The 13921-nt window shown below is 40.2% G+C and overlaps 1 protein-coding gene across 4 annotated transcripts in view; it reads right to left on the bottom strand.

Annotated features, from left to right (window-relative positions):
- Nucleotides 1-13921, bottom strand: part of hip1 (huntingtin interacting protein 1) — a 274436-nt gene that overhangs the window by 211509 nt on the left and 49006 nt on the right. The window contains exon 1 of one of the 4 annotated variants that reach the window (XM_034168173.1): nt 7422-7737. The exons of the other annotated variants lie outside the window; for them this stretch is intronic. Coding sequence (XP_034024064.1) covers nt 7422-7439 — 18 coding nt within the window. The 5' untranslated portion in view covers nt 7440-7737. Of the gene's footprint in view, nt 1-7421; nt 7738-13921 lie in introns of those variants that run through there. 4 annotated transcript variants of the gene reach the window in all.

Here is a 13921-nt window from a genome sequence, read left to right as displayed (position 1 = left end):
TAGATCATGTATCTGTAAAATTCTGTTTATTATGGATGCAACATCTCATCATAAACATTCAGATGCTGCGGCAATGAGACGCACTGACACACCGTGTTTTCAAATAAATTGTGCAATGTTCATGTCTACTTCACAAAATCAATGTGTGCCAGAGATTTGAACATTTGTAAATTTTCTTCCCGCATTTGTACACAGCTACGTACAGGTCACACACAGTTTACAACGAGTTTATTCTCTGGCACGCCACATTGCGTGCCAGAGCGGGAATCAAATTCCTGCAAGTGTCAAGGTACCTTGAGTGAGTGTTTTTATATGTGCACTCCATTTGCCAAGAAAACATCAACTGTAACATGTAAAACTCAAGTATAATGTGTGCCTGCTGCACTTAAAATTCTAGTACCAGCAAAAGCAAAAATAACAGTAAAAATAGTTTTGACTGTAAAAATATCAACATCAGAAATGCTGAAATAAAACATGAATCTTCCAAGCTTTCACACAACCGTTACAACCTTCTACAGCAACTCTTGGTGAATCAACAACAGAGTGCATCAATGTTGAGTCTTCTTGCACAGTCACGTATCTGTTTTGACTGCGTTCTTACCACTGTATCTCAGTTTATGTCAAACAGCCAAAATATATTGACAAAAGAAAAAACCAACAAAAAAAACAAAAACAATTCAGTTACATCAGCTAAACAGAGCAGCGTTCCAATAAGAGTGTGCAGAGTTTGGCTTGAATAGCTGATCAATTTCAACTGAAGGGAGACGTGATAGATTTCAAAGGCTACACCTACACCATGTCTGCGCTACATGCCGCGACTGACACCATGTAGGCAGGTGAAATTAATTTCAGACATTTATTTTCCTCCTTTGTAAAAAATGAACACTCCAGGATGTGATGAATCATTTCACCTTTGCTACAAATTCAAAGCTGTACTCAGTCTGTACAGTTGAGTAGAGCCTATAATGCTTCTGTTGCTCTTGAAGGAGCACTGCCAAACCTGAAAAAACTAGGGGATTTTTTTTGTTGTGGTTGTTGCCATGAATAACTAATTTCTTCTCTCAAATTACAGAGTACCAAAAGGTCATGATGGAGAAATCTGGAATGGCCCAAAGAGCCATGATGCCACCAATGGCATTTTATAAAATAGGAGATTCTACAAGCCCTGGCAAAAATTATGGAATCACCGGCCTCGGAGGATGTTCATTCAGTTGTTTAATTTTGTAGAGAAAAAAAAGCAGATCACAGACATGACACAAAATTAAAGTCATGTCAAATGGCAACTTTCTGGCTTTAAGAAACACTATAAGAAATCAGGAAAAAAAATTGTGGCAGTCAGTAACGGTTACTTTTTTAGACCAAGCAGAGGGAAAAAAAATATGGACTCACTCAATTCTGAGGAAAAAATTATGGAATCATGAAAAACAAAAGAACGCTCCAACACATCACTAGTATTTTGTTGCACCACCTCTGGCTTTTATAACAGCTTGCAGTCTCTGAGGCATGGACTCAATGAGTGACAAACAGTACTCTTCATCAATCTGGCTCCAACTTTCTCTGACTGCTGTTGCCAGATCAGCTTTGCAGGTTGGAGCCTTGTCATGGACCATTTTCTTCAACTTCCACCAAAGATTTTCAATTGGATTAAGATCCGGACTATTTGCAGGCCATGACATTGACCCTATGTGTCTTTTGGCAAGGAATGTTTTCACAGTTTTTGCTCTATGGCAAGATGCATTATCATCTTGAAAAATTATTTCATCATCCCCAAACATCCTTTTAATTGATGGGATAAGAAAAGTGTCCAAAATATCAACGTAAACTTGTGCATTTATTGATGATGTAATGACAGCCATCTCCCCAGTGTCTTTACCTGACATGCAGCCCCATATCATCAATGACTGTGGAAATTTACATGTTCTCTTCAGGCAGTCATCTTTATAAATCTCATTGGAACGGCACCAAACAAAAGTTCCAGCATCATCACCTTGCCCAATGCAGATTCGAAATTCATCACTGACTATGACTTTCATCCAGTCATCCTCAGTCCACGATTGCTTTTCTTTAGCCCACTGTAACCTTGTTTTTTTCTGTTTAGGTGTTAATGATGGCTTTCGTTTAGCTTTTCTGTATGTAAATCCCATTTCCTTTAGGCGGTTTCTTACAGTTCGGTCACAGATGCTGACTCCAGTTTCCTCCCATTCATTCCTCATTTGTTTTGTTGTGCATTTTTTATTTTTGAGACTTATTGCTTCAAGTTTTCTGTCTTGACGCTTTGATGTCTTCCTTGGTCTACCAGTATGTTCGCCTTTAACAACCTTCCCATGTTGTTTGTATTTGGTCCAGAGTTTAGACACAGCTGACTGAACAACCAACATCTTTTGCAACATTGCGTGATGATTTACCCTCTTTTAAGAGTTTGATAATCCTCTCCTTTGTTTCAATTGACATCTCTCGTGTTGGAACCATGATTCATGTCAGTCCACTTGGTGCAACAGCTCTCCAAGATGTGATCACTCCTTTTTAGATGCAGACTAATGAGCACATCTGATTTGATGCAGGTGTCAGTTTTGGGGATGAAAATTTACACGGTGATTCCATAATTTATTCCTCAGAATTGAGTGAGTCCATATTTTTTTCCCCTCTGCTTGGTCTAAAAAAGTAACCATTACTGACTGCCACAATTATTTTTCCTGATTTCTTATAGTGTTTCTTAAAGCCAGAAAGTTGCCATTTGAAACGACTTTAGTTTTGTGTCATGTCTGTGATCTGCTTTTTTTCTACAAAATTAAACAACTGAATGAACATCCTCCGAGGCCGGTGATTCCATAATTATTGCCAGGGGTTGTAGGAGCAAATCTTGCCAATACAGACAAAACAACAACAAAAAGGGTTGATTTTAATTGGAGTTTGTGGCGTTATGGTAATAATATAATGAACAGTGATGTGAGAGGCCCTGGAAATACAAAAACAATACAAACACACTTTTTTATGATATTGGGACAGCAGCACCCAGTGGGGGTCTGGGGGACCTCCCCCAGAAATGTTGAAACATTACATGCAATTTGATGCAATCTGGTGCAATTAATAAACTATAAGAGATATTTCTCAGTCCCTTTTTCATGCTTATTTTAGTCATAAAAAGTATATTTTCCTATATTGGCAAGATGACAGAACTATAATATGGTTAGAACATGGTGTTATTACTATTTCATTTTATTTAACTAGGTTAGTCCCATTGAGATCGAGATCTCTTTTACAAGGGAGACAACTTTCCAATCCACTTAACCCACATATCTTTAGATGTGGGGGGAAGTCAGAGCACCCAAAGGGAACCCACACAAACACAGGGAGAACATGAAAACTCCATACAGAATGGCCACAGGTGGGAATCAATCCCACAACCTTCTTGCTGTGAGACAACAGTGTTAAACACTAAGCCACTAACCGCCAAGCCACAGTGCTGCCCCCTATTTCATAAAACCACATATTCACATTGGACTGTTGCTGTTCTATCGCTACATTTATCGAAACATTTGACTTCAGCAATTTGTGCTTTCATAACAACCAATAGCGTCTCAACATGAACAAAAATAAAATTAACATTTTTCACATCAATATTTGACTTCTATGAGCAGGTTTCATGTTCATCACATCTTCCTCCACATCAATGAAAATGCCCATGTACCAGAAGAAATCGTAAAATGCAGATTTAACAGGCTAGAGTTTGCATGGTGACAGTTTGAAGTAAATTCATCCCAAAGACAGAGCTTGATTTGTGTGAAATAACTTCATACTGACAACGAATTCCGTCAAAAATATGATATAATAAGATCAAAGACTTACTGGGAGTGTTACCTTTTCCATATAAGCAGTGATTAAAAAAACATCAGGTCAGCATTTTGGTGAGCTTTAAATTGTCTCACTGCAGCAGAACGGGACAATCTATAACGGCATCTCTCATTTGCTGCCAAGTGGTCAAGCGGCGGCACGTTACATTTATCCTTCAGTCTCGGACAAGGACATGAAAATGTGAGACTTAATATCCACTGTGCCGTTTCATCAGAGATGTTTCTGAACAATTTTACAAATACGAACATCATACATCATGAAATCAGACCACAGACTACATACATCCAACGCATGCCAGGAAAACAGAAATAACTCGGAAACGTTTGCCACAGAAGTAAAAACCTGGATTTCTGGAAATTCCTGGAAAATTCCCATCAGTGCATGAAGACCGTTTAATTACAGATGGCTGTTGATTTAGGGATGTTTTTTTTTTTTTATTTGATTACAGCTCACCTTCTCAGGGTTCTGAGATCTACCCCTACACCCCCACCCCCCGAATTTTACACAGGATTCACACTGATCTCGAAAATGTTTACTGGCGAGACAAAAAAATGCAGGAAACTATGGATTTGTGGGCAATTGGCACCGATAAAATTAATAACCTGCATGCTCAAATTATATAACAAGAAATTTCATAGCAGAAACTCTTCTGAGATCGAGATTCAGTGAAATTACTGTCATTGGCTTCTTCATTTCAACTCTCAAAAACTATGCAAAAGATATAATTTGGCTCTAAAGTGGAAAATATGAAAAAAACATTTTCATAAATTCTTTAATTCTTTAGTGAATATACACCTTTACTCATTTGGTCAAACTGTTGTGGTGTAAGAGTAAGTAAATGGTAAGTAACTGGTTCAATGACATGAAGAGCTGAACGACTATTTTGGAGCTTGATTTCCGGTCACGCTATTCCTTTCCTTGGACAAGACACTTCATTTGCATCGTCTCAGTCCATGCAGCTGTGAATGCATGCCAGCTTTGCCTGAGTCGTAACACTCAGGCCCCATCCACACACAGACGGATTTAGGCATATCCGCAAAAGTTTTGTATCGTATAGGCAAATTATCCACATGGAACCAGCATATTCAGAGCCCGAAACAACTACTTTTTGAAAATGGGCCTCAGAGTGCTCTAATGAATGAATGACAAGTTATTGTTAACAGTGCAATTTAGCATACCTTTTTTTGTCTTGGGATTTTTTTTGTGCAACGCTAGGACAATGCTGACGAGACAACAGATGGCTGTGGTGGATGCTGGCGTGAGTAAAGAGGCTGCTGTGACACAAATAAAATAATTGCAGAAAAGATTTTCAGCTTTTAAAATGTCATTTTTTCTTCTTCTTCTTGTTGTCCATTCGGCTACTCCAGTTTTGTGTTCGGGGTCGCCACAGCGGATACAAGCAGATCCGCATTGATATTTGGCACAAGTTTTATGCCGGATGCCCTTCCTGACGCAACTCCAGTGTTACCTGGAGAAACACACACAGCCGTTGGTGTTCTAAAGAGGTCTCCCATCCAAGTACAAACCAGGTCCTGCACTGCTTAGCTTCTGAGATCTGACGGGATCAGGCTGACACAGAGCAGATCTTGTTGAAGGTGGGATAAAGCAACTGCTTCCTCCTGCTGAGGCTGAGAAATTAATCCGGTGCAGACAAACACCGAGGGACTTCATTAAAAACACTGCGTTTATGCACAAGTAATTTCTAAGATAAGGAATTAATGCATTTCCAGACGTCTTCCAAAACAAGAGTGTCTTATGTGGATAGCAGTTTTCAGCAGGCTGTGATGATGAATCTGGCTGAAAGAGTGCAACAGGTCATATTAAAATACTTTACAAAGTAGCAGACAGAGTAAATATAAAGTTCTAGCTTCTGCTGCTACATTGATTAGCTCCTTACACCGGTTATGCACATGCTCCACATCATCTTTGTTTTTTGTGGAAGCATTACAGTGCGACATACAGGCCTAGCATGTATACAGCGTTTACACAGATATTTCTTGAAACAATGCTATGTTCACAGAACACTTTTTGAAAATGACAAAAGAAAAAGAATGTATAGGGAAAGTTCCGTTTCTGTGTGCACAAGGCCTCAGAATCTGCGGAAAAGGACCAGCATCAAAGGGCCTCAGGTCCTATATAGGACTGACTTTGCTTCATCATCAGTTAAACACAAATGTTCAAATTATAACCCCTTTAAGGTCAACTGGAATTATTTTGCTACATGCACATCTTCATATAGTGTGCTATGGAGGTGATGGTCAAGTGGTTGCTCCTGGTGTGTACTGAGCACCTTGCATGGCAGCAACCTAACCTTGGTGTGTGCGAGAGAGAGTGTGAGTGAGTGAGAGAGTCAGTGAGTATGGGTAAATGAGAGGCATCACCATAATAAAGCTCAAATGTAGTCCTTTTATAATTGCTACAGTCATCTGAAGTATTGCTGAAATCCACCAACCAGTTTAGGAGTTGCACTTACATGTCTCATTGACAGATGGAATGATGGATAGGGTCATTCCTACCACCCCACCCCCACTCACCCACCAACCAACCTTTCTTTGCTGGGGTATAACAAACTGTTTTAACCTGCCTGAGTGCAGTGTGCTAAAAGAAGCACAGATGCGTCTGCTCACATGAACTCTGCATCAACATTAACAAAATCAACTTTATTTATCCCGAAGGAAATTATCATATCAAGTGGCATTATGAGAACAGTAGCATCCAGAGCATTTGGACCACAAGAGTGAAAAAAACATTTAAGATATCTCAGCTTGTGCTGCATCTACTTTCACCAAGTCCAAAAGGTTGACAGCTGTGGCCTGCATCACTTGTTTCCACAAATCCTCTCCATTAAAAGTAGTGGGAGAAGGTCTGTGGGTGAGCTTTCATCAGCACCCTCCCCCACACTTTTCCACAGACTAAAGTATACAGCCCTCCATCCATGTTGGCAGTCAAAGGACGGGCTTGTTGTTTTGGCCTGTGTGCACCTGCTCCAGCACACAGCGAACACAAATATGTGAGGCCACATATGCCGTCATTCACAAAGCCAAAATAAATGCAAGCAAGACATCACAACTTGTCACCACAATCCAGTATCTCAGTGTACTTTGTGTGTGAGTACACTTGCAGCCAGATGTGTCCAGAATTCAGATGTACATCTACAATCTGTAAGTCATTAGAACTGGAAAATAAAAACTATCAGCATACACACACCAAATAATCCACATGGCTGGAATGCTGTGAAATCATCTGGAGGAACAGAAAGTGCAGTGAGAATGACTGTCACTTTTACTTCTTCACAGCTGTTTGGGTTCTGAAGTTAAAACGTAAAAAAGACGATCATAGCTTCACGTTTTCACGACAACTACAAAGTTCCCACATTCAGCAGCAAACAAGTCGCTGCTTGCTTTCAGCACAACCACCGCTGTGCGCAACAGGACTTTCTGGACACCACCACCGGACATAAAAAACATCGAAAACGCTTTGTCTGTCTGGAAGGGGTACAAGGAGAAGAAGACGACCACCATCATCAACACCAACAACAACACAAACACCAACAGAGCGATAGCACTTACAATTTTGCTGAGATCCATGATCGTCCCCAAACGACGAGGATCCGTGGAGCCGAGGAGGAAACCTTTTCGCCGGGTTACGGAATCATGAGGGGGGGGGAGCAACTAATGCATTTGGGAGGAGAGGGGGGGTGGAGCGGGCCGTTAGCTCAACATGTGTCCCGTTTTGGTATTAAAAAGATCCCACGTCCTTCCTTCCGTGTCCCCTCGCCTCTCTCTCTCTCAGCCCTGCGCGCTCCTGATCGGTGAGAGCTGCCAGCATCCGACCGCCGAGCTGAACAGAAAAGCCCCGACAAACAGCCCCGGTACCGGTACCGCACGGCGGCCCTCAACCACGCGCGGCCGCTAACAGCGCGCCAGTGTGCCCCCGTTATACTTCTGCAAACAGCCCGCTCCGATTCACACAATAGCAGCACGCAGCCTGCAGTGGGACGGCTTAAAGCTGGTGGTTCCAAACCGAAGCCTGGGGGCCAGCGGGGGACCTGCTGGTGAGGAGATGGGGCCACCGAAAATGACACCCCCACTCACAGTGGTCCCACTGGGAGTTAATGTTGCCTTCAAGTGCTGTCAGAATCATGTAAATCGTGGTAAATTCCACAAGGACACGTGTAAATACTACATGTACGCCCTGAAATGTAATTTTTTTTTAAATATTGCATTGGTTTATTCATCATTTAAACGCCATTAAAACAATAACATAATAATAATAATAATAATAATAATAATAATAAGTGGGTAAAACAATAAAACGCAAGCACTTGAAGTGGAGACAATGTTGCCTTCGGGTACTTTTCGGAATTATGAGTAAATCAGACAAATTATAAACTTTCCCTTCAAGTGCCATCAGAACACAGTAAACCAACACACCTGTGGAAAAAATCAACCCTAATCTGAAATTCTCCAAAATGTGATATATATCTATATCTATATATATATGTGTGGTTAATGCACTTGGTTTCAGTGCAGAAGGTTCCGGGTTCAAATCACCCCTGCCACATTTCTCCATGTAATGTGGAGTTGCGTCAGGAAGGGCATCCGGCGTAAAACCTGTGCCAATTCAACATGCAGATCCACCTTGGATTTGCTGTGGCGACCCCGAGTGCAAACAAGGGAGCAGCCAAAGGGACTTAAATACTTGTAGTAACTTATATATATATATATATATATATATATATATATATATATATATATATATATATATATATACACACACACACACACACACACACATACAAGTACACTAAATTAAGTTACTGAAGTATATAAAATCTTCAAATATCATCTTACTATTTTGTAGGTTTCTTTAGACATAGAATTTATGAAATATGAACTGATAAGCAAAATATACTTTATTATGCTCATAGCTAGTAAATTTACATTTGGCTATAATCTGTTGAATCAGTCCTTAGAGCAATTACTGGGAAAATACTGAGAAACATTTTCCAAGGTCCTTGTAAATCAGTGCTTCTTAACCACTTGGACATGGCTCATTAGTGAGCCTTGTATCGCCATCTAGTGGGCTGCAATTTTTTTCAAGAAGCTAATATTCAATATTAAAATAATCAATTCTATGGTGAAACGTCAATGTTTTAAACACCATATACAATTTATAAACAACTATTAAAACAATTAATTTATAATAAATGATTCATTCAACTTTAAACAATCAATTTGAGACTCAGTTTGATGAAGTAACATTCTATGAAGTAAGAACTGATATTGAAAAATAGAAAAGTTCCTGAAGAAAAAGAATAACAGCAATGTGACTATTTTAATTAAAATTACAATCCATGTTACAGTTTGTTTTAATTATATTTATCCAATTACTGGGCTCCTATCTGTTAAGAGGGTGTGACGTTGCATTCTAATAATACATTTTACAATAGATTAGACAAAATAACTGCTAATCATTTTTTAATGGGCCCTGACTTGTTACAAGTATGAAAAGGTGGGCCTTTAAGTAGAAGAGGTTGAGAACCCCTGTTCTCTCTCTCTCTCTCTCTCTCTCTCTCTCTCTCTCTCTCTCTCTCTCTCTCTCTCTCTCTCTCTCTCTCTCTCTCTCTCTCTCTCTCTCTCTCTCTCTCTCTCTCTCTCTCTCTCTCTCTCTCTCTCTCTCTCTCTCTCTCTCTCTCTCTCTCTCTCTCTCTCTCTCTCTCTCTCTCTCTCTCTCTCTCTCTCTCTCTCTCTCTCTCTCTCTCTCTCACACACACACACACACACAGTTGGAGTTTGCAGCACTGTTATATGTTCTTAAAATACATACTTACATATGCACACAGCTCAGCCACATGGGGTGTGCAGGCAGTACATTCTGAGTGCCAGCCCTGAACTCAGATAAATGAGTAGGATTGCGTCAGGAAGGACATCCGATGTAAAACAAGCCAAACAACCATGCGGAGTAAAAACTGAATTTCCATACCGGTGTCGCCGACTGAACGGTCCCCTCCATAAATTGGTCCGCCATGCCTTCACTGCGCATGCATTGGAGACTGACTCTGCATCCGACTCTCTACACCCAAAGCGATCAAAGGGAATAATGTGATGATTAACCATTAGATGACAAATTAAAATCTCTTAAATCATTCTCAAGCCAGTTTTAATCAGAAACAAGGCGATATTCGCTGAATCTCTGACGCTCTAAAATGATGTATGCGCAGCAGCATGAGTCTGATGTGCTGCTGTGGCACTTTGATCGGTCCCCCATCTTCTACTATGAAATATTGCTGAACTGATGTGAAAATGATTGTTGTACAAAAGCTTCAGTTATCTATCGCTGAGATAGGTAATGTTTAGAGTGCAGTTTTAAGCAGAAACGAGGTGATAATCGGTGAATCGCTGCTGATGCTCAGAAATGACGCTGCTGACACATGCGCAGTGAAGGCAGAGCAGACAGATTTTTAGGGGGGACCTTTCGGTCGGCGACACCGGGTTAACAATCACTACTATTGGTGCCGCTGCCGAGAAATTTGGCTATTGCTGGGCAAAGAAGACATGCAGGTGGTTGGTGTGACAGAGGAAAATGCAGAGGACAGGGTGAGATGGAAACGATTAATCTGCTGGGAGTTTTCATGCTAATGCTAGCCTGCTAGTATTAGCATGAAAACTCCCTAGTGTCACACCATGCTAACAGGCTAATGCTAGTATGAGCTGACTGAATGCCTCCATTCAGCAAATATGAGATTTTGACTTGTGAACTACACATAAACCTCTTCATGTCACAAATTTGGAATAAGAAACTCTGAGATACTGCTGCTTTCAAGGTGATTGTAAACTTGGAAAACCCAATTTGAGAACTTCAGAGATCAGAAAAGCACCTGACGGTGGTTATCAGAGATTTTTTTTTTCAACCTGACTTTCTGCTTCATTTTCTGTCTGTGCTTCCATAAAGGAGGGCATGTAACAAATCATTTGACTCTGATTAAACAAAAATGGACCGACTCCATACTGCACATTTTAACCAGGAGGAACAGGAGCCTCATGTACAAAGACTTCCTACTGAAACATGGCGTACACCAAAACACAGAAACTGGTGTAAGCACAAAACTATCCAGATGTAGCAAAGTGTGCCCACGCCTGGACTGCTGCATTTTTCCTGGACTTTAATGTCTTGCAGAACAAACTTTAGGGTTCCTGAAATGAGGAAAAACATTATTTTCCAGTAAAATGATTGCCTGGTATTCATATTTCAGAGTGCTTTTGGGTACATTTTTTTGAGACAGCCTATACATCTAAATCGAGTTGTTTGAGGAATATTGCAAGGCACATTTCTCATGCACAAACAGTTTAACACAGGTCAAATGTATTCAGCTATAAAATATATAGAAAACAGATTAACATAAAACAATCCCTGGATAGACAGACTAAGGACTGTTAAAATGAGGAAGGAAAAAAAATGGAAAATGAGCTTAGCAGCCACCAAGAGCACACTTTTAGGTAAGTGGTGCCCCCATCTGGTTTGTTTGAATACATAGTACCACTTGAATACATAGTACTTGTTTTAAAATAATGATATATTCAAGTAAACTATTAAATGTCTGTGTCAGCATGACACAAAGTTCCTCCCTGATGTTTTTCTTCAATTTTATTACAAGAAAAAAAAGATTCATATGCATTAATGCCACCGACGAAAACCACCATTTAAAATACTAAAGGCAGTTGACTGTTTAAAGAGTCATTTGGGTTCAAACTGAAATATTCATTAATTATAAATACTCGGATGATGCACCTGCAGCTTTTCTTTCCTTCTCGCTGCTCCCCCTCTTCACTCTCATCCTCAGCTGCCTGGAAACCAAAACTTGTCATGCAACAATCTGATGTGAGCTTGATGGATATGATACTGTGCTTCATACTGACAAACTTGATACTGTTGATTGCAAATTCAAATCTTTTGAACAGAAACTCTATTGCTAGAGTCAACTTTCAAATTTGAAAACTTGAAATGTTTCACAAATCATCCAACAAGCAACATACAAACATGAGTGAACTAATACATGCGTCTGTCAAGTATTGACAGCACTTCACATTGTCCACATTAAATGTTACAGCTTTATTTCAAGATGGATGAAATAAAATTTTTTTAACTCAAAATTCTACACACAATACCCCATAATGACAATGTGAAAAAGGGTTTGTTTGTTTTTTTGCAAATTTATTAAAAATAAAAAATTTAAGAGGTCGCATGTACATAAGTATTCACAGCCTTTGCCATGAAGCTCAAAATTGAGCTTAGGTGCACCCTGTTTCCACGGATTATCCTTGAGATGTTTCTACAGCTTAACTGGAGTCCACCTGGGATAAATTCAGTTGATTGGACATGATTTGGAAAGGCACACACCTGTCTACATATAAGGTCTCATAGTTGATAGTGCATGTCAGAGCACAAACCAATCATGAAGTCAAAGGAACTGACTGTCAACCTTCAAGACAGGATTGTCTCGAGGCACAAATCTGGGAAAGAGTACAGAAACATTTCAGCTCCTTTGAGGGTCCCAATGAGCACAGTGGCCTCCATCATCTGTAAATGGAAGAACTTCAGATCCACCAGGACTCTTCCTAGAGCTGGCCGCCCATCTAAATTGAGCGATCGGGGGAGAAGGGCCTTAATCAGAGAGGTGACCAATAATCCAATGGTCACTCTGACAGAGCTCCAGCATTCTTCTGTGGTGAGAGGGGAACCTTCCAGAAGGGCAACCATCTCTGCAGCAATCCACCAATCAGACCTGTATGGTAGAGTGACCAGACGGAAGCCATTCATGTCAGAGTTCAAAGACTGAACTCTGACATGAATGCCAGGCGTCATGTTTGGCGGAAACCAGGCACCAACCCTACAATAAAGCATGGTGGTGGAAGCATCATGCTGTTGGGATGTTTCTCGGCGGCATGAGCTGGGAGACTAGTCAGGATTGAGGGAAAGATGAATGCAGCAATGTACAGAGACATCCTGGATGTAAACCTGCTCCAGAGCGCTCTTGAGCTCAAACTGGGGCAAAGGTTCATGTATCAGCAGAACAATGACCCTAAGCATACAGCCAAGATATCAAAGGAGTGGCTTCAGGACAACTCCGTGAATGTTCTTAAGTGGCCCAGCCAGAGCCCAGACCTACATCTGATTGAACAGCTCTGGAGAGATCTGAAAATGGCTGTGCACCGACGCTCCCCATCCATCCTGATGGAGCTTGAGAGGTGCTGCAAAGAGGAATGGACAAAACTGCCCAAAGATAGGTGAACCAAGCTTGCGACATCATATTCAAGAAGACCTGTGGCTGTAATTGCTGCCAAAGGTGAATCAACCAAGTATTTTGCAAAGGGTGTGGATACTTTTGTACATGTGATTTCATTTTTGAAATTATTTTTAATAAATTTGCAATAAATAAATAAATAAATATTTTCATGTTGTCATTATGGGGTTTTGGTAGTAGAATCTTGAGGGGAAAATGAATTTAATCCATTTTGTAATAAGGCTATAACATAACAAAATGTGGAAAAAGTGCTGTGAATACTTTCCGGATGCATCGTATGAGCACCAAAAGGAAAGTCCACATTTCAAAACCAGTACATCTTGGGATGCTTTTACTTTTGTGTTGGAAGATTTGCTCAATATATACTACCAGAAAAGAAATGCTATATTTACTTAATTTAGTTATGTTAACCATTCCCACACAACTTGGCTGTTTAAATGGGAAACAAAATATAGGCGTCAGTGTTACAGTGACATCTATATTTTGTTTCCCGGTGCATAGTGCTGACTGCATGCACATCAGGAGCAATTTGGGTGTCAGTGTGTTGGTCAAGGACAGAACAGAGCTTTCACTTTATATACTTAAAAAAGAAAAAAAAAACATTTATTTATTTGTACACATGACGAGGTTCAACAGTCCAAAATCCCAAAGGTATCCAGTTTGCAGTGAGACAAAAAAATCACAACGAATTATTGCATTTGTGAAGCTGGAATCAAACTGGGAATTTGCTTGATAAATATGGCAAATGGCTGTTTGTCCAAATAG

The sequence above is a fragment of the Thalassophryne amazonica genome, chromosome 4, assembly GCF_902500255.1.
Source record: "Thalassophryne amazonica chromosome 4, fThaAma1.1, whole genome shotgun sequence".
Classification (NCBI taxonomy): Eukaryota; Metazoa; Chordata; class Actinopteri; order Batrachoidiformes; family Batrachoididae; genus Thalassophryne; species Thalassophryne amazonica.
Note: the sequence above shows the minus strand (reverse complement) of the source record. Positions and strands in the feature narration are given on the sequence as shown.